At 40.4% G+C, this 20124-nt stretch overlaps 1 protein-coding gene across 2 annotated transcripts in view; it reads right to left on the bottom strand.

Moving 5' to 3' along the window:
- Nucleotides 1–1055: 1055 nt before the first annotated feature.
- The window catches only part of LOC137332561 (matrin-3-like), an 82494-nt gene continuing 63425 nt past the window's right edge, over nt 1056–20124 (bottom strand). For both annotated transcript variants that reach the window (XM_067996482.1, XM_067996483.1), the window contains exons 10-15: nt 18294–18446; nt 17708–17760; nt 16531–16954; nt 12870–13206; nt 7303–7424; nt 1056–4455 (exon numbers count right to left, since the gene is read on the bottom strand). In XM_067996482.1, the coding sequence (XP_067852583.1) occupies nt 4390–4455; nt 7303–7424; nt 12870–13206; nt 16531–16954; nt 17708–17760; nt 18294–18446 (1155 nt within the window). In that variant the 3' untranslated portion in view covers nt 1056–4389. The remainder of the gene's footprint in view (nt 4456–7302; nt 7425–12869; nt 13207–16530; nt 16955–17707; nt 17761–18293; nt 18447–20124) is intronic.

Genomic DNA, 20124 nt, shown 5'->3' with positions numbered 1-20124 from the left:
AGTTGGCAAAGTTATAATTGTTCAGGAAACCCAAATCTATATATGGATGGATGGGTTTATATTTTTATTTCCCCTTGTTGCTCCCAGCCAATTCTTCATTTTCTATCATTAGTTTCCTACAATTATGCAATTTATAATTTGCAGTACTGATATTTATCAGCGGAGTATTTCATTCATTCAAGTGGGCAGACTGGGACAGTGGGTGACATCTGACACTGGCTCCAGTGTTAGCTTCTCCGGTCACTATTGATTGTGGATTTCAATGGATTGTTGGGTCAGTTTTTTTCTCACCTGTTTTCATCTTTTGCCTTTTGACTGCAGTTGCTCGTTCAAAGATCCATTAATATATTAGGGCCCTGAAATTACGCCACCAGATTCTGGTGAAGGAGAAACATCTTAAAATAAATGGGTTAATGCTCTGCTAGAAAAAGTAAGAAGTATTAACTTACATTTATATAGCAACTACCACATTCTCAGGACATCCCAAAGCGATCTGCCAACAAATTACATTTTTTGAAGTATAGTTAGTTGTATTGTAGGCAAACACGGCAGCCAATTTGCGCACAAAAGGTCCCATGAACAGGAATGAGATAAATAACCAGATAATCTGTTTTTGGTAATGCTCAAGGGAGGAATGTTGGCCAGGACTCCAGAACTTCATGCTCTTTGCATAATGCCAAATGTCCACCTGAATAAGTGGACGAGCCTTGGTGTAACGTCTCATCTGAAAGATGGCAATTCCAACAATGCAGTACTCCCTCAGTACTGCACTAAAATGTTAGCTTAGATTACAGGCTCAAGTTTTGGAATGGGACTTGAATTCACATGGTTCTAACTCAGTAGAGAGAAAACTGAGCCAAGATGACACCTGATGGATGGACTATGATGGATCTGTAGGTTTTTTTGACCTTGAGATTTTCTGTTTCTACATAATCCATCAATCAAACTCTCCTCTCAAATTCCTGCTGCTGTCTTTCTCAGCAGTTCAAGCCATGTCACTCTGTTACATCTGCTAGGCAAAAAAAGATTTAAGGAGTTGATACTCTAACACCATCTTTCACCAATAACAATATAAAAGTTTTTATTGTGTAGTGTTCAGGCATAACAGGCTCTCCATTCCAGCCAACCTTCTCAACAGCACAATTTTAAACAAACAAAATAAACCAACAATTTCACATTTTATCATTTAAAGCTTGTTTACCAACTGATCCTGGACACATCAAGGTTGAAGAAATGGTTTAAAAGCAAACAATTTTAAACAACACTGCAATCAAACATGAAATAAAAGGAAGCCGGTCCACTTCAACAACTACCCCATTTTTCAGATCAGTAATTTAATCTTCAAGGATGGATTTCTGCTTACTGCAGTATCCTGTGTTTAGCTGTTCTCCACTTAGAAATGTCATTCAGGCTAGATGAGCCAAGAGGGAACAACTTGCTTTTGCATTCTACCCAAGAACTGGGAACAGACAGATTCTAGTGATGGGCACGGTAATCTAACAAGTCAATTCCAGCCCTGTGTTTGGGAGACAAGTGATCTACCAAGGCTTCTTTGTACAACATTTGGTTCGTTACAGATCAAAATTAAGGAAATATGTTTAAACAATTTGAATACAAAACAATGTCTGTACTATAGACCACAGATTTAAACAAGAAGCAAGAATACATCACAGTTCTAATCGGCAATGATTTAGTATGAATACTTTAAATATCAACACCATCTCTCAGAAGTTTACTAAGTACACTCTTAGTTCTAATAGACAAGCATGCTTGCTCTTAGAAATGCAAAAGCAAGTATTTGAGTTCAAGTGCAGATGAAGACAAGGATCTGGTTTTGACTCTGAGGCAAACTGAAAATAACAAGTCACTTTATATAAATTCAGGACGGTGAGACAGAAACCTCTTAATGTCCTCAAATCTGATCTTTGACACCTTATCAACAGCAAAACACAATCATAGCTTTTGTAATAGTTCTGTGAGATGTTAGACTTTCGGTACACCACTGCTGTATGTTCCTCGTATTGACAGTAAAATGTTTTTAAAATATTTGTGCTTTAATTTTCTACTACACTTTCTAAATACTCCACAATATAGTATTTAGAAAATGTGCAATTGACAAAAAGAAAAATCAAATGTCAGTCTTTTTGTTTATTAATCCAATGCTGTCAAACTGTTATTTTGAGTTGTTTTGGTTCCCATGGAATTTTCAATCTTTTTTTTATTAATGCCAAAAATATTTTGAATATCCTTAAAAACACACTATATGCAAGAATTTACATAGTGACCTTTCTGAGTCCATGCATGACACAATCAGCAACATAAATATCTAAAACTGAGTTTCAATTATACAAGACTTTGGATAACATGTGACATCTGAAGCAACCATTGCAGTTCATGCCTCTTAATTATCCATTTGGCAAGTTCATACTCAAATGAATGCAGCAAACACTCCAGTGGAATAAACTTAACAAAATAACCCTCCCTTTCCATCGCACGTCTGACTCTATAGGTTTTCATGCATGTATAATCCTAATATCTAAACTCCCTAAGGCAGTCATGTTGTATGGAGGCCCTGATTTTCACCATGCATCTGTCAAGATATTTTGCTGCAATCTGTATGATTGAGCTAAAGTACAAAGATCTTGGGAAGCCTTCTGGAGTCCATACCAGAGAATCTGGATAGTATCCTGAAAGAGTCTACCTCAGTCTACAAATGTAAACATAGTACTGGGAACTTTCAAAATACACTTTTTTTATTATTGTATTCCAGATTGTTGTTCATCGTCACTTTAGGCCTAGACAAGTTTACAGAAACTGCAGCGCCTAATGTACGGTTTAAAATTCATACAAATCAGAGATCTTAAAAAACTGTTCCACCATTCAATCACGGACTAAACCTTCGACAATTATGGTTATGTGCCGCAACAACCAGACGTTACATTAACTGATCTCTTGGTCCTAAAGAAAACTGCACATGACTGTACCCAATAAAACGAGCTAAATAAGTTCTGGTATAAACAAAATTCAAATGAACGAGTATGATATTTGTAAAACACTCCTCATTGCGGATTTTGAGAGTTTCTGTTATAAATTATAACCGTATGTTTACCATACCTTTTGCAAAGCGTATGTCAAGCGCACACCAAGAGTTGCATATGGTACTTCAGTATGCTTGCAAAAGTAAAATGGTAGGTTACCTACAGTAGATAACCTTCTTCATTCTCTGAAAAAAATTCAACCTTCACACAAAATAGGAATTAATGCTAATCTATGGGGGAGGGGACAACCTCAAGTACGTTGCACTTTGTACATACAAATCACCCAGATCATTACATTTCCTAAAGCAACAGTATCCCAGATAATTTATGCTGTAGGGTGACAATAATTCCTTTTTGTAAATGGAGATTGAATGAATGAAGAATCAACTATTTTAAAACAAGAAAATAGAATATTTGTTATATTTTACCATTATGTATATGTGTGTTAAAGGAAAACCCTCAAAATTTGCTTAGTTTGGGTTGAGATGGATGGATATCAGTGTTGGTCCAATATATCACAAAGCCCAGATTACAAAATCCCTATTCACGGTTTTAAGGTTGAAAACATAGCTGTCAGAACTCAATATTACAATTTTAACCAACAAAGGAACAATGACGGATGAGATTCATTCTCATTTAACCTTTCATTCATTCTCATGTCACCTCTCAAAAATGGGTTTCTTTCTAAAGAGTATTTTATTTTTTCCATCACTACCAGTTACATCGATAACATTTATATTAGCTCAACAAAACATATGACCAGTGATGAATGATTAAAAGCTGCACCTCTACACAAACCAATTCCAAATGTTTAAACAGAGACCAATACTGCATGTTAGAAGTTTTGATGCACTGGGCTATTTTTATAGCGGTGCAACAAATCCACCCTATTAAAAAGTTTTGAAGCTTCATACTGTTAGCACTGAAGGCATCATCGCCATTTTAGTGTGGCAGAAAAAAAATCAATATAGGTAGTGATGAGAAACTGAGCTCATAGTAAGAGACGATAGTGTGTTCAAGATCATCACTAAAGGAAGATCAGATTGAGGCATTGCGACCTGGATTTCACAGTTCGCAGGATATGTGGTTTGCTGCAAGTGGAGTTACACTTAATGAAGCTTCAAAACTAAAAAGAAAAATGAACATGAAAGTTGTGACATATCGTCAACATTTCAAAACTCAAACTTTCTTACAGCCCTAAGTTTTTGAACATTAGAGCACGATACTCATGTAAATGTTTCCTGTTTATCAATTGCAAAAAGACCACGTCCATCTGGGTTGTCAGTTTGTGTTCAATGTCTTCGGTGATATTGGAATTATGCTTCTCATTGGTTGCTAGGTTCTTATTCAGTCACTCCAGAATCACTTGCTGCTGCTTTTCTCTCCAGTACTCCACAGCTTGCTTGGCCAGTATTTTCTTTAAAAGTATAGCAGAAAAATTGCATTAAACAGTATCACTGTCTTTGCTACAGAAAACCCTCACTCTGCCTTGTTGCCACTGTCTGGCTTACATTATGATGACAAGCAGGGCCAGTGATTTACAGTGACTGAATAAGTCAAATTTTGCTTTTATTACATGAATTTTTCTTATTCGTTCATGGGATGTGGACATCGCTTGCAAGGCCAGCATTTATTGCCCATCCCTAATTGCCCTTGAGAAGATGGTGATGAGCCACCTTCTTGAATTGCTGTATTCCATGTGGTGAAGGTTCTCCCATAGTGCTGTTAGGTAGGGAGTTCCAGGATTTTGACCCAGCGACGATGAAGGAACGGCGGGATGGTGTGTGACTTGGAAGGGAACGTGCAGGTGGTGGTGTTCCCATGTGCCTGCTGCCCTTGTCCTTCTAGATGGTAGAGGTCGTGGGTTTGGGAGGTGCTGTCGAAGAACCCTTGGCGAGTTGCTGCAGTGCATCCTGTGAATGGTACAACTGCAGCCGCTGTGCGCCGGTGGTGGAGGGAGTGAACGTTTTGGGTGGTGGATGGGGTGCCAATCAAGCGGGCTGCTTTGTCCTGGAAAGTGGCAAGCTTCTTGAGTGTTGTTGGAGCTGCACTCATCCAGGCAAGTGGAGAGTATTCCATCACACTCCTGACTTGTGCCTTGTAGATGGTGGAAAGGCTTTGGGAAGTCAGGAGGTGAGTCACCCGCCCCAGAATACCCAACCTCTGACCTGCTCTTGTAGCCACAGTATTTATGTGGCTGGTCCAGTTAAGTTCCTGATCAATGGTGACCCCCAAGATGTTGATGGTGGGGGAATCGGCGATGGTAATGCCGTTGAATGTCAAGGGGAGGTGGTTAAATTCTCTCTTGTTGGAGATGGTCATTGCCTGGCACTTGTCTGGGCGAATGTTACTTGCCATTTATCAGCCCAAGCCTGGATGTTGTCCAGGTCTTGCTGCATGCTGAAAAAATAACGGTATCTGAATGACGCATGCCATTATTAATGCGCAAATTGGCCAGCAACTTGTTGAGAGGAAGAGATACCCCTTGAATTGCGAATTGCCACAAGCTGCTGGCTGATTTGAGCCTCACCGTTAGCTTCGCGAAAATGGTATCTCGCGCTCATCCTCCCCGTAATTTTCATGAAGTTGCTGCATTTGCACATTAATTGGCCATTAAACTCACCACAGAAAGTTAATTCTAATAATTATCAGTGTAAGTACCCCTTTAACGATGTGATAATTGTTAATGCCTGCCAATCAACCTCTCGTGCCCAGAAAGTAAACAGTAAAAGTGTGGAGTCTCCTTCCTTCAGATTGTGAATTGTTTTAGATTTTAAAAATATAAAATTTAATTTTTTCCCCTATACTTTCCCTATTTTTTTTTCTCTCTCTTAATCCAATCTTTCTTTCCCTCTCTTTATTTCTCTTTGTGTATCTGATTTGACATTGAATTCACCCACTCTAATTCACTCTCCATCTCAGTCCTTCCTCTGTTTATTTCTCAATCCTTTAATCTCATTGGTTAAGGAGATGCACCGTTTGTCCCATTGTCCATCAAGGTCCCAGGTTCCCTGCTGCACTGTTATCAGCTCGTACTTGCAGCAACTTTGTGGGCAAAAAATTAAAAAACCCAAATGTGGAACTAACGGGGCAAGCTGCAAGCCGAGGCAGTACAAAGAAGGTTCACTCGGTTAATCCCGGGGATGAGGGGGCGGACATATGAGGAGAGGTTGAGTAGATTGGGACTCTACTCATTGGAGTTCAGAAGAATGAGAGGCGATCTTATTGAAACATATAAGATTGTGAAGGGGCTTGATCGGGTGGATGCGGTAAGGATGTTCCCAAGGATGGGTGAAACTAGAACTAGGGGGCATAATCTTAGAATAAGGGGCTGCTCTTTCAAAACTGAGATGAGGAGAAACTTCTTCACTGAGGGTGGTGGGTCTGTGGAATTTGCTGCCCCAGGAAGCTGTGGAAGCTACATCATTAAATAAATTTAAAACAGAAATAGACAGTTTCCTAGAAGTAAAGGGAATTAGGGGTTACGGGGAGCGGGCAGGAAATTGGACATGAATTTAGATTTGAGGTTAGGATCAGATCAGCCATGATTTTATTGAATGGCGGAGCAGGCTCGAGGGGCCGATTGGCCTACTCCTGCTCCTATTTCTTATGTTCTTATGCCCCACCCCAGCAAAATCTAGCCCATTGTATACAGCATTTTCAGATGTTTCAATGACATGATGAGGCATCATATAAATACAAATTTTTTCACATCCATTTGGTAGGATAACAATTACTCAATTAAGCTGCTCAGCTTAAATCCTGTTGACTATAGCTGTAATGATCCAGGTGGCAATGCAGCTTTTAAAAATGTACCTAAGCAAATAGAACAGTGCTGCCAAAAACAGCAGCGAATCAGTGATGTAATAGTTTTCTCATTCTTCAAACTATGTCATCTTCCACCTAACAGGATCACAGAGACTATCTTTAAGATATTTTATTCTTGATGTGAATTACTTGACTCTCCCCCTTCCTACAATACATACCCTTGAGCTAACCTATAGGCCTTACCCAAGTGAATTAACTCTCAAGAACACCAAGACTACCAGAGATGGCAGTACTCCACCCTTCTCCACATTCTGAAACTGCCTATTCTTATTCCTTAGCTGAAGCTGCAAGACTGAGAGCAGAAACTGGTAAATAGGTTTCAGTGTGTATGCCTTATTCTGAAACTTACAACTTCTTCAGAACAAGAATTTTTTTTTAAAGAAAGGGACATGTACAGAAGGAAAGAGAAATTTGCTTACCTGAACATCAGACTTACCTTAAATCTCTGATAATGATCAATGGTGCCACAGTGAGTCTGCTTTGCTGTCTCCTCGCTTGTATAGAAGAGACAGCAGAGTTTGCAATAGTAACCGGTTTTTGGAACCACATAATCTAACCCTGAAAGAGAACATAAAGCGTATCATAGTCTTTCCGATCCTTCTGGTGCAAATACTTAAGTAGAACCAAACCAGACAGTGCAGGCAACATTCTTGTACCTGTACCACAACAGATACTGCCCAGACTGGCAGAGGATATGTACTGGAAGATGGAGAGTTCATAGCTAATGCAGCTCAGATATTATACAGGATCTACACCAGTCTACAGAAATCTCCAGAATATTTCAAAATGTATGGAATATTTATGAACATCTGCATTTATGATATTGGAGCCAATGTGCTTCATCAACAAGAACCATACATTTTCTATAAAAAAGGTAAAAATTCTGACAGTGGGGTTTCTACTAAGCATCAATCCCTTAAGTAGGAACCAAATTGGCCCATTTTCTTTTGGCTTACCTATGGTACAACTGAACAATAACTCCTATCTTCATTAGCGGAAAATAGCAGGCTATCATCAACACAGGTTTCCGTACCAACTATTTTTAATTTATGAAGATCATGATGGCCAGATAAATATTTTTAAGTGATGCTGTAATAACTTAATTTTGTTAGCACAAATGGAGGTAGTGGGTGTTTTCAGTGTGCAACCCACTTTAATTATATTATTGGCAAGATGAACACCTTTGCTTTTATAAAAATAAAATCTAGATTCTGGATAGAATAAAGCCCATACCTGCATTCTCTACTGAGCAGTCACAATTTTTAATACTTCACTGCAAAGAAATCCTAGCCGTTACTCTCCTCCCCATGATCTATATCAAACTGGTGGGATAGTAGTATTGGAGCAATATTATTTCTTATATCATATTGGAAAAGTCTCTTCAATTTCACTGTGCATTTTTAGAGAATTCTCTCCAGCATACATAATATTAAATTAATTTCCTTGCATATATTTTGAATGTAATTTAACCTCTTTTTACAAATGAATACTTCACCAAATGAGGAAAGTCACTTAGCAACTATCCATTTAAGAGTCCAGGGTATTACAGCAGTCAGATTGGTCAAGTGGTCATCCCCATCACTATTGTACACAGGAGTCTCATTTTAGACCACACTTCAGTTCTTGACTGGAAACAGCAGAGACTGAATCAAGTAATGAACAATTCAAATACACAAAAATAATTATAACTCTCTTCTGATCATGTTGTCTTTGGTGCTCAAGAAGTAAGAATACTGCTGCCAACAATAGGACAGGTAGAATTGAGTTGTGAATCCAGATGAGACATTACATTGCGGTGTGGGCTGAGGAAGATCAGATGGCGGCTCCAAAATTCTTAAAGGAACAATGCCCTATGATTTCTTCTGTTTCGAAGAAAGCTTACTCATTTGTATGTAGGCGTATGTTTGGAATGTTTTCCTACATTAAAGGCGCTATATAAATGCAAGTTGCCATTGTTATATAGTTGATATGGCGCACATGTCTCCAAAATGTTGAAAGCAGTACCTACTTTGGTGCCTTGCACTACAAAAGATGACATACTACCATTAATATGGGGCTTTTTCCAAGCACTTCTGTTAGTTGTTCAATGGTTGACAGCATTTGAACTATAAAGGAAAATGCTTAAAAGCTTGGAACGCCCATGCTTTCAGTTTCTGGAAGGGGCAAGATGACCCTTTGGAGTTCATTGCAGAATTGCCTTAACATTATGCTAGTGCTTCTTAGTTCAGCTTTTACTTAACCTGTTCACTGAAGATTCTATTGCTGTTAAACTTCACCTCTAGCACCCAGATCTGCAGGTCTACCGCTAAATCAGAGATGCATAAATCAAGCACGACATTGCAGAAACATGATTTGTGCCATATACAGTGCTCTTAAATCTAGGATTTCCACTGTGTAGTATTTCCCTCAGGAATTAGTCTGGTTTCTGCTGGGTGCCTGTGCCATTCAAAACACAAACACTGAGTTCTACTGGTGTAAGAATCCTGAACAATGAATGTGACAGCAAATTATTTTTATTTGGAAAGTATCTTGTGACTAACATTTCTGTCTCCGAGTTCAATTTGTACTCTGCCTCTGGAGAAAAGGGCGTTACTCTAAAGGTCATTTTCTAAACTTACACTGCAACTAACTCACTGATGAGTCTGCAGTGAACACTGCACATGAACTGGGGTTTTCCGCTTACAACTTGCCAAGTCACAATTTTCTGCCCATTCACTTTAATGGTCGGAAAATCGCGGGCTGGTGAGCACATCAACAGAACACTCAGCCATGATCTCTACTGTGCTTCTAGGAACCTCCTGGATGTTGTCAGAGAAAGCTGACTCATTCTTTGCCAAGAGGTTCAATGGTCAACAATATAGGATATGTCAAAGGAAACCTGTGAAAAGTTGCAACGGCATTTTTACAAGCTATTTAAGAGCCCATTCTCATCACGGAGTCCTCAGGATCTGGATTTTCAAGACCGATGTTACCTGGCATTAAAGCAGAGAAAGAATAGCTAAGAGGGTTTAACAGTATGAGAAATGGGCCCAAGATTAGGAAGCAGTCCTTCCTTTTCAAATAGCCTGAAACAAAACTTGGATCCGTTTGGGAGGTAGACTAATTAACCTAGACCAATTTTGGCAGTCATATGCAAAAGCAAAATACTGCAGATGCTGGAAATCTGAAATAAAAACAGAAAATGCTGAAGAAGCTCAGCAAGTCAGGCGGCATCTGTGGAGAAAGAAACAGAATTAACATTTCAGGTCGATGACCCTTCATCAGAACTGGAAGATGTGAAAAGAGTTAAAGTTTTTGAGCAAGTACAGAGATAGGGAAAGGGAGGAGGAGAGGAAAGAACAAAAGGGAAGGTCTCTGATAGGGTGGAGGGCATGAGTGATTAAATGACAAAAGGGATGATGGTGCGAGGCAAGGAAGGTGGTAATGGGCCAGGTTAAGTCTTGAATCTTTAAAATAAATAGGTTAAATCTTTTGTTTCTTAACCTGTCCCATTACCACCTTCCTTGCCTTGCACCATCATTCCTTTTGTCATTTAATCACTCCTGCCCTCCAACCCTATCAGAAACTTTCCCTTTTGTTCTTTCCTCCCCTACCCTCCCTCCCCCCTTTCCCTGTCTCTGTACTTGCTCAAAAACTTTAACTCTTTAACATCTTCCAGTTCTGAAGAAAGGTCTTCGACCTGAAACGTTAATTCTGTTTCTTTCTCCACAGTTAGCTCTCTCAGCCAAGGAAAGGAGCTATTCATAGAATCATAGAATAGATATGGCTCAGAAGGCCATTTGAGCCTGTGCCGGCTCTCTGCAAGAGCAATCCAGCTAGTCCCACTCCCCTGCTCTTTCCCCATAGCCCTGCAAATTTTTCTCCTTCAGGTGCCCACCTAATTCCTTTTTGAAAGCCACAATTGACCCTGCTTCCACCACCCTTCCAGGCAGTGCATTCCAGATCCCAACCACTTGCCGCGTAAAAAAAAGTTTTCCTCATGTTGCCTTTGGTTCTTTTGCCAATCAGCTTAAACCTATGTCCTCTGGTTCATGACCTTTCCGTCAGTGGGAACAGTTTTTCTTTAGTTACTTTGTCTAGACCCTTCATGATTTTGAACACCTCTATCAAATCTCGTCTCAACCTTCTCTGCTCTAAGGAGAACAATCCCAGCCTTTCCATGTAACTGAGGTCCCTCATCCCTGGAACCATTCTAGTAAATCTTTTCTGCGGCCTCTCTAAGGCCTTCACATCCTTCCTACAGTGCAATGCCCAGAATTGGATACAATACTCCAACCGTGGCCGAACCAATGTTTTATAAAGGTTCAACATAACATCCTCGCTTTTGTACTCTATGCCTCTATTTATAAAGCCCAGGATCCCGTATGCTTTCTTAACCGCTTTCTCAACCTGTCCTACTACCTTCAACGACCTGTGTACATATACCCCCAGGTCTCTCTGTTCCTGCACCCCCTTTGGAGTTGTACTCTTTAGTTTATACTGCCTCTCCTCGTTCTTCCTACCAGAATATATCACTTTACACTTGTCAGCGTTTAAATTTCATCTGACACTTGTCCGTCCATTCCACCAGCCTCTCTATGTCTTCTTGAAATCTATCACTATCCTCCTCACTGTTTACTTCACTTCCAAGTTTTGTATCATCTGCAAATCTGGAAATTGTGCCCTGTACACCCAAGTCCAAGTCATTAATATATATCAAGAAAAGCAGTGGTCTCAGTACCAACCCCTGGGGAATACCACTGCATACCTTCCTCCAGTTTGAAAACAGCCATTCACCACTACACTCTGTTTCCTATTACTTAGGCAATTTTGTATCCATATTGCCACGGCCCCTTTTATTCCATGGGCTTCAATTTTATTGACAAGCCTATTATGTGGCACTTTATCAAACGCCTTTTGGAAGTTCATATACACATCAACCCTCTCTGTTACCTCATCAAAAAACTCAATCAAGTTAGTCAAACACACTTTACCTTTAACAAATCCATGCTGGCTTTCCCTTATTAATCCACATTTGCCTAAGTGACTATTAATTTTGTCCTGGAATTTTGTTTCTAAAAGCTTCCCCACCACTGAGGTTAAACTGACGGGCCTGTAGTTGCTGGGTTTATCTTTACATCCTTTTTTGAACAAGGGTGTAACATTTGCAATTCTCCAGTCCTCCGGCACCACCCCAGTGTCTAAGGAGGATTGGAAGACTGTGGCCAGTACTTCTGCAATTTCTACCCTTACTTCCCTCAACAACCTAGGATGCATCCCATCCGGACTTGGTGACTTATCTACTTTAAGTACAGCCAGCCTTTCTAGTACCTCCTCTTTATCAATTTTTATCCCATACAGTATCTCAACTACCTCCTCTTTTACTGTGGCTTTGGCCATATCTTCTTCCTTGGTAAAGACAGATGCAAAGTACTCATTTAGTACCTCTGCCATGCCCTCTGCCTCCATGCGTATATTTCCTTTTTGGTCCCTAATCGGCCCCTACCCTCCTCTTACTATTTATATGCCTAGAATTTTACACTGCCCTCAGTGCCCCTAGGCAATGGTGGTGGTGGGATGGTAGTAGGGAAGGGAAAATCAGTTAGGGGTCCCCACTCTTGATTGGTAATCAGTGATCCTGCTAGAAAGTATGCTCGTACGGACAGGATTGGATTTGCTCAAATAGCCTCCTATAGTCATTGCACACTCTCACCTATGAAGAACTGGCAAATGCCTGCTAGCACATGTAGAACGGTACCTAACAAAGAATCAGTAGTGAAAGGGAGAAAAAAAATAAAGGGATTAATATGTGAAGGATGCTTAAATAAGATAGAGCCAACACATTTAAGTCAATTTAAGTTAATTTCAAAACACTTGCATCGATGTTGGAAAATTAGATTCAGTTTGCATAATTGAAGAAAACCTAGACAAAAAGTCCGTTTGGCAAAGAGTAGAAATGTGATGCAAGTGACTGTCAAAATGAAACGCCACAGAACGTTTATAGGAAATTTACTGATACCTTACCTACAGGATTGTTAGGTTTATATGGCCCAAGCTTGTATTCATCTGGAAGAGGAGAGAGAGCCTGGATCTGCTCACATGATGGTTCCACACATGTTGTGGGACTGTTTTCCTTCACTTCATCACCTGTTTTTATTTCAACTTCAGTGTTTTCATCCATATTGTATCTTAGATCATAACTTTGTGTTTTGGCATCTTGCTCATCTCTGCTGTCATCAGCATCCATTTTATATGTTTGGACAGGTCTTATTTTCTGAGACAGAATAGCATCCGGATCATCACCCTCATCCAGGGCAAAAAATTCCTCCATGTATTCTGGACATCGTATGCCTTCTGATCTCTAAAAAGGAAAAAAAATACTACTGATAAAAAGTCATAGGTTCACAATGTGATGCAGCAGCTTCATTATTTTTTAAAATTTATTCGTTTATGGGATGTGGGCGTCGCTGGCGAGGCCGGCATTTATTGCCCATCCCAAATTGCCCTTGAGAAGGTGGAGGTGAGCCGCCTTCTTGAACCGCTGCAGTCCGTATGGTGACGGTTCTCCCACAGTGCTGTGAGGAAGGGAGTTCCAGGATTTGGGCCCAGCGACGATGAAGGAACGGCGATATATTTCCAAGTCGGGGTGGTGTGTGACTTGGAGGGGAACGTGCAGGTGATGTTGTTCCCATGTGCCTGCTGCTCTTGTCCTTCTAGGTGGTAGAGGTCACGGGTTTGGGAGGTGCTGTCGAAGAAGCCTTGGCGAGTTGCTGCAGTGCATCCTGTGGATGGTACACACTGCAGCCACTGTGCGCCGATGGTGAAGGGAGTGAATGTTTAGGGTGGTAGATGGAGTGCCAATCAAGCGGGCTGCTTTATCTTGGATGGTGTCGAGCTTCTTGAGTGTTGTTGGAGCTGCACTCATCCAAGCAAGTGGAGAGTATTCTATCACACTCCTGACTTGTGCCTTGTAGATGGTGGAAAGGCTTTGGGGAGTCAGGAGGTGAGTCACTCGCCGCAGAGTACCCAGCCCCTGGCCTGCTCTTGTAGCCACAGTATTTATATGGCTGGTCCAGTTAAGTTTCTGGTCAATGGTGACCCCCAGGATGTTGATGGTGGGGGATTCGGCGATGGTAATGCCGTTGAATGTCAAGGGGAGGTGGTTAGACTCTCTCTTGTTGGAGATGGTCATTGCCTGGCACTTATCTGGCGCAAATTTTACTTGCCACTTATGAGCCCAAGCCTGGATGTTGTCCAGGTCTTGCTGCACGCGGGCTCGGACTGCTTCATTATTTGAGGGGTTGCGAATGGAACTGAACACTGTGCAATCATCAGCGAACATCCCCATTTCTGATCTTATGATGGAGGGACAAACTCACTTGCAAATTAAGATTTTTCAGCTGCTCAAAAACTGTTTTTTTTTACTAAGGCAACAGAATAATGGATTAGCTCATTTAGGCATGGTTTCCTTCATTCACATCAATCAGATAGGAAACACTGAGACTTTGCCCTTATTGAGTTTGAATTAATTCAGCCATTCTGAAAGGAAGCAAATGAGCAATAATCAAATTCATAAAGTAAGGCATGAACTCAGAAAAAAAGTTCATAGAAAACAGAAGCAGGATAGGGGGGATCTTTCTACAGAGGGTGAAGGTCACTTGGACTTTGGATTGGAGTTGATCTGGATCAATGCTGCAGCTGAGGCAACTTCTTCAGATAGTGCTAAAGTCTGCACCAACAAGCAACGAAATGGTCCAAGGACAAGTCAGCAACTGTTATGGTCATCACTCATCTGGAAAGGCCACCAAGCAGCACTGGATTAATGGCCAAACACAAAGACTTTGTCACTAATACTGAAGATGATTATGAAATCTGGAAGACCTCAATGTTTTCTGTTTGGCTATACAAGCCAATATGGCTCAACTGATGCATCCATACAGGAGTATTCCTAAGAATTCTTCCTACAAATGTTCTTTTCTCTTCTATTCTGGGAGTACAGGAGTGCCTCTGTGCCAAACTAGATTCTGTTTCCTATCTATCTAGAGCATATCTGGGGGCCTCAGTTCCAAGGACTGACTTGCTAGAGGGATGCTCCCACAGGACCGAGATTCTTAAAACAACACGGCTACCATTTTCACTGTCCTTTCCCAAATGCAACCACACTTTCGCTCTCTTCTTCCTTCCTCCTTTCCCAAACACAAACTTTAACCAAAACAGCTATCTGCTTTTTGTTACAAGAAATCATAAAGCAGTGGTTACTTCTGTAACGCTGATTAGTTTTATTCTTTTATTTTGGAGCTTGGAGACCTTGAAACTGGTGAAGGTAGAAGGCATTACCCCCAGCATTAACATGATTGATCACAAGAACCCAGAGGTTGAGAAGCCCAAATGAAGAGGGGAGGCATTTGAGCTGTTGGATGAATTTTAAGTAAGGTTCATAACCTTTGAAAAGTTGTGTGAAAATGTAAAACTGGATGTGATGTGAGTCAGTTACTGAGAAGGATTCATAAAATCAAAGCCAACTTCATCAGATCAGCTGGCACTGCCTGATGGCTGAAGCATAGTTGATTGCAAAAGGTTAGGCCACAGTGGGCTGATATAAAGGGATGAATAATGCAGTCTCAGCCCAGTAGCTGTGGGACTGCTCCTCTGTGGACCTTATGCTATAATGCAAGGTCAACTCACTATAATAAATCACCAGGGCTCCCAGCGCACAACATGCTGGAAGCACCCTGGGGCCAGATTATCCAGCGTAAGGAGCGCTCAAAAGGCTCCAAGTCACCCGTACAGCTTTTCTACAACTGAAAGAAAAAATTCTTGGGAGCAGACAGGAAATGAGAACTGCCCCATTTAATGACATAACTTTAGAGGAACTTCAGAGAATAGTGGATTTTTTGGAAGTGAGAGCCACCCTGCAATAAAGAACAGCACCAAAGCAGTATGAATGGAGGTCACAGAGCAAGTGAACGTTGTCTCACCTGGAGCTCACATCTAAGATGAGAAAGAAATTTGCTGGGTATACAAGGTTGCCAAGTTAAGTATGGTACAAGATCACAACCACAAAGATTATGAATTTCTTAAAGGGACAGCCTCCTTGTATGTCCCCTCCCCCCATGAGAAAATAGCAATATTCAATATGTCTATGAAGGTTGCATGAAAAACGTTGGGTGTTCCCTCAGCCATAGTTTTGCACTGCCGAGCAGAAGCTTAGAAGTAACAACTCATCCCAGACTCTCCAGCTGCAGAAGGACAAAGTAGTACTTGTAAAAGGGATGGGAGAGTAGACAGACACTCTTGTTAAAAAAAAAACTTCTATTTCATGTAAGTGAATGACTTTATCATCTTGAATCTTTGTTTTGTTCCTACTGTAAAGTACTGCATACACTTACCCATTCCTAACAATACCACATTCACTATACTGTAAATATCTTCTGAACTGAATCCAGAATGAAAAATGACAAATGCAAGAATTCAAAAGCAGTGATAACAGCGAAGTAAAAGGGGTATGAACACTGATTGAAATGCATGAATCCACAATCCACATCAGTTTTACCCTTTCCTGTATTTCATCACAGGATAATTAATTACAAATCATAGAGTTTAACACTTTCTAAGTAAAAGTTGCTGGAGGTATATTTAAATGAACTATATGCAAGAGCTCAACCTTTGAACTTTTGATGTCTACCTTCTCAGATAATTGTGCTGTGATTTGAGAGCTTGGTTCTGCATCATCAGACTCCTCCTTAGTTTCACATTCTTTGAAATGCCCAACTCCCATTTCTGCTTCCAATTCCACCTCCATATTGCCCTCTCTGTCACCAAGTTCAGGCTTATCCTTCACTGATTCATCATATGTCATCAGTAAGTCTTCTGCCCCACCAAGTTCCTCGTAGTTCTCAGTATCTGGGGAAGTGCCATCCTGTGACTTCATTTTTGCAACATTCTCTCCTTCCATCTGTTTCGGATCCATGTCCTCCTCCATTGAAGGACAGCCCATCTGTGTTTTGTCATAGTCAGTTTCCTTAGAATTTCTGGATTTGTCTTGAGCCTTTCTCTTAACGCTGGGAGATCGTGCTCTTTTAGAAGGACTATGAGAACGACCCCTTTTCCTGAAATCAAACAGCAAAAATGTGAATGTATCATTTAGATATTTTAAAATGTGCCACCATTAGTGTTTTCTTAAAGGAAAAGATCAGAGCTCCAACACACTTCGCCATATAATGGCATGCTATTGTTATGTATCAGGGATTACTTGGATATTGAGCTCCTGATTTCAGCTGATATTAGGGGAGCAGAGGCCATTTTAGCCTGAACAGAATGGTCTGTCTTTTTTCTATTTGGTTTCCACAACATCTTCCACTAGATGCATGTGGTAGGGCGAGAGAGAGAGAGATTACACTCATTTTTTATTGTCTTCAAATTTTTCCCTCCTTTCTGTTTCTATTTCTTTTCCTATGCTACAATCTATCTATGGCAGAGATGGCAGTCACCCAACCTGCAAGCCTCCACCTGAAATTAGCAGTAGAGATGTTTACAGCAATGCTGTCCTTTGTTACCTGTGGACAAACAAGTAGCTTCTGTTTAGTAACCTATACCAGTGTGGCAAAGTACCTTGATACTCCAAAATGCCAGCTGCACAAATCATATGCTGTGGATATTTATAAAGGTGATTCTGTTTAAATTTCTGAAGAATTAGTAATGGTTAAAATGGTCTGAAATACATTAAGTTGTAGCCTAATCACATCTACTTAATTCTCCTTCAAACAAGTTAGAATAATTCTCCATGGGTTACTGTTGAAATCTAGCCTACATAGGTGAATAGAACAGGGTTTCTCTCTTACACTTTTAAGTACACAGCTTACCGGTTTTCCCGCTCTCTGTTTCTTAACAGTTCTTCAACCTCTCTGTCTTGTTTCTGAAAGGAGAAAAAGAAATATCAACTCCCCTGTTGCAACCTGAGTTAATTCTTGAAATATGCAGAGGACTCTTACTAACTTCCATATTTAGATGAAGGGACTTTCTTGCTACACAGTTTAAGTTACTTGTTTGTTAGAGTATGACAGCATCATCATGCTGCTGATATACATCAAATGCAGCAGAAACTTCCAGGTTTGTGACACAAGATATCAGGGGACCAATGTGCATGCACAGTCTACTTGTTCTGGTACATGCTGTGAATAGGTATTTGAAACCATTCAGCTTCTAAAATACCAGTCAGCACTGCCCATCTGCTCAACAATGCTACTCACTGGAACAGTGCTGGTCCTGCTCAGGCAGAAGTAGTGTGTTTTGTTGAAGCAAATGATGCCACAATGACAATGCAAATTGAAAGAGCATTTTTCAACAAAACAGTCTGATTTTGCTAATCCAGATGCCAAAACTTCAGCCTTATCCAACCAGTGGGCTCAATCCTTATAATCACAACCTAACATTAGTCACATAACTTACCCTCAACGCTTGGTGCTTTACCCTCAACACTAGGTTCTTGTACTTCTGAGACATGTATACTTTCAGCTCTCTGCCATGGAACATTAGAGGTATTTTCTTGAACTTTTCAATCATGGTCATCGCTATATGGTGTGTTTCCATTTCCAGGAAAACCTGTAGTTGAAACAAAAGATCATTAGGAAGTATAACTAAGGCCTGAAAAACTTAGTGGGTTCAGCACCACGGCAGAAATAGATTACTTACCATAGGCAGAGATGTAATCAATCTTTCAAACAAGTTCACTTATAATTAGGAATGGCCATCATCTTTCTGGGGAAACTCACCATGAACACCATCTTTTCAAGAAAATGTGTACCTGGGCAGCAGGTGTTCCTCCCCCCACTCTGTTAGTTCATGGTCTTCAAATGCAACAGGCCTTCATTTGAATCCTTTAAGGTCTCGCACATTTTTAACTATTTTTGGCCTTAGCTTTATTACTATATATCTAATGATTCAATGATCCTTAGAATAAATTCAAGTATTTACTCACAATCGGGGTTATTAATCACTTCTGGTGGAATGTTAAATCTAATATAGCATCAGCCCTAGTATTGTGCTTCATAAGGTGCACTAAGAAACAATTATTTATCACCTCAATTAAAATACTTGTGCTTTCACATCTCCTTGATCTGTCCACCATCTTATATTGTGCTGTTTACCTTGAATTAGAGGTCTAAAAAAGTTGCCAGTGGTTACTCTGCCATCTTTACCATTCCCAATTTCTACTCAAATTGCTTCTGCCATTTCTATTTTTCCAACTGGTGGTGGGAAAAATATCAACTGGTGGTAGGAAAGATAATGGAATCTTTACTCAAAGATGTAATAGAAAAACATTTAGAAAACAAAAACATAATAAACAATAGTCAGCATGGATTTCGAAAGAGAAGGTCATGCTTGAAGAAGCAACAGAAAGAGTAGACAAGGCTAATGCAGTAGATGTAATATATTTGGATTTTCAAAAGGCGTTCGATTAGGTACTGCATTGTAGACTCATGACTAAGGTCAAAGCATGTGGAGTCAGGGGACAGGTAGCAGGATGGATAGCAAGCTGGTTACAAAATAGAAAGCAGAGAGTAGGGGTTAAGGGTGGCTACTCAATCTGGCAAAAGGTGGGAAGTGCTGTTCCACAGGGATCGGTGCTGGGACCACTGTTGCTCACAATTTACATCAACGATTGGGACATGGGAATCGGAAGTACAATTTCAAAATTTGCGGAGGACACCAATTGGGAGGTCTAATTAATACGAAGAAAGAATGGGACAAAATACAAGACATTAATGAACTTGCAGAATGATTGGGCGTGTAATTGGAAAATGAATTTCAAGTGAGGTGGTGGATTTAGGTAGGAAGAATAAGGAGGACACAAATTGCTTGGATAATAAAAGTCTAAATAAGGTAGAGGAGTAATGGGATCCAGGGGTGCAGATACACAAATCACTAAACGTAGCGACGCAGGTTAATAAGGCCTTAAAAAAGGCAAACCAAGCACTGGGGTTCATTTCTAGAGGAATAGAATTGAAAAGCAGAGATGTTAGGTTAAACTTATATAGAACCTTGGTCAGACCACACTTGGGAATGAATATTGTACACAGTTCTGATCTCCACATTATAAAAAGGATATAGAGGCATTGGAGAAGGTGCAAAAAAGATTCACAAGGATGAAACCAGAACTGAGAGGCATCCTTATCAGGAAAGGCTGAACAGGCTGGGACTTTTTTCTCGAAAAGGCTGAGGGGTGACCTGATAGTGGTCCTTAAGATAATGAATGAGTTTGATAGGGTAGACGTAGAGA

The sequence above is a fragment of the Heptranchias perlo genome, chromosome 14, assembly GCF_035084215.1.
Source record: "Heptranchias perlo isolate sHepPer1 chromosome 14, sHepPer1.hap1, whole genome shotgun sequence".
Classification (NCBI taxonomy): domain Eukaryota; kingdom Metazoa; phylum Chordata; class Chondrichthyes; order Hexanchiformes; family Hexanchidae; genus Heptranchias; species Heptranchias perlo.
This window is presented reverse-complemented; position numbering and strand designations above follow the sequence as displayed.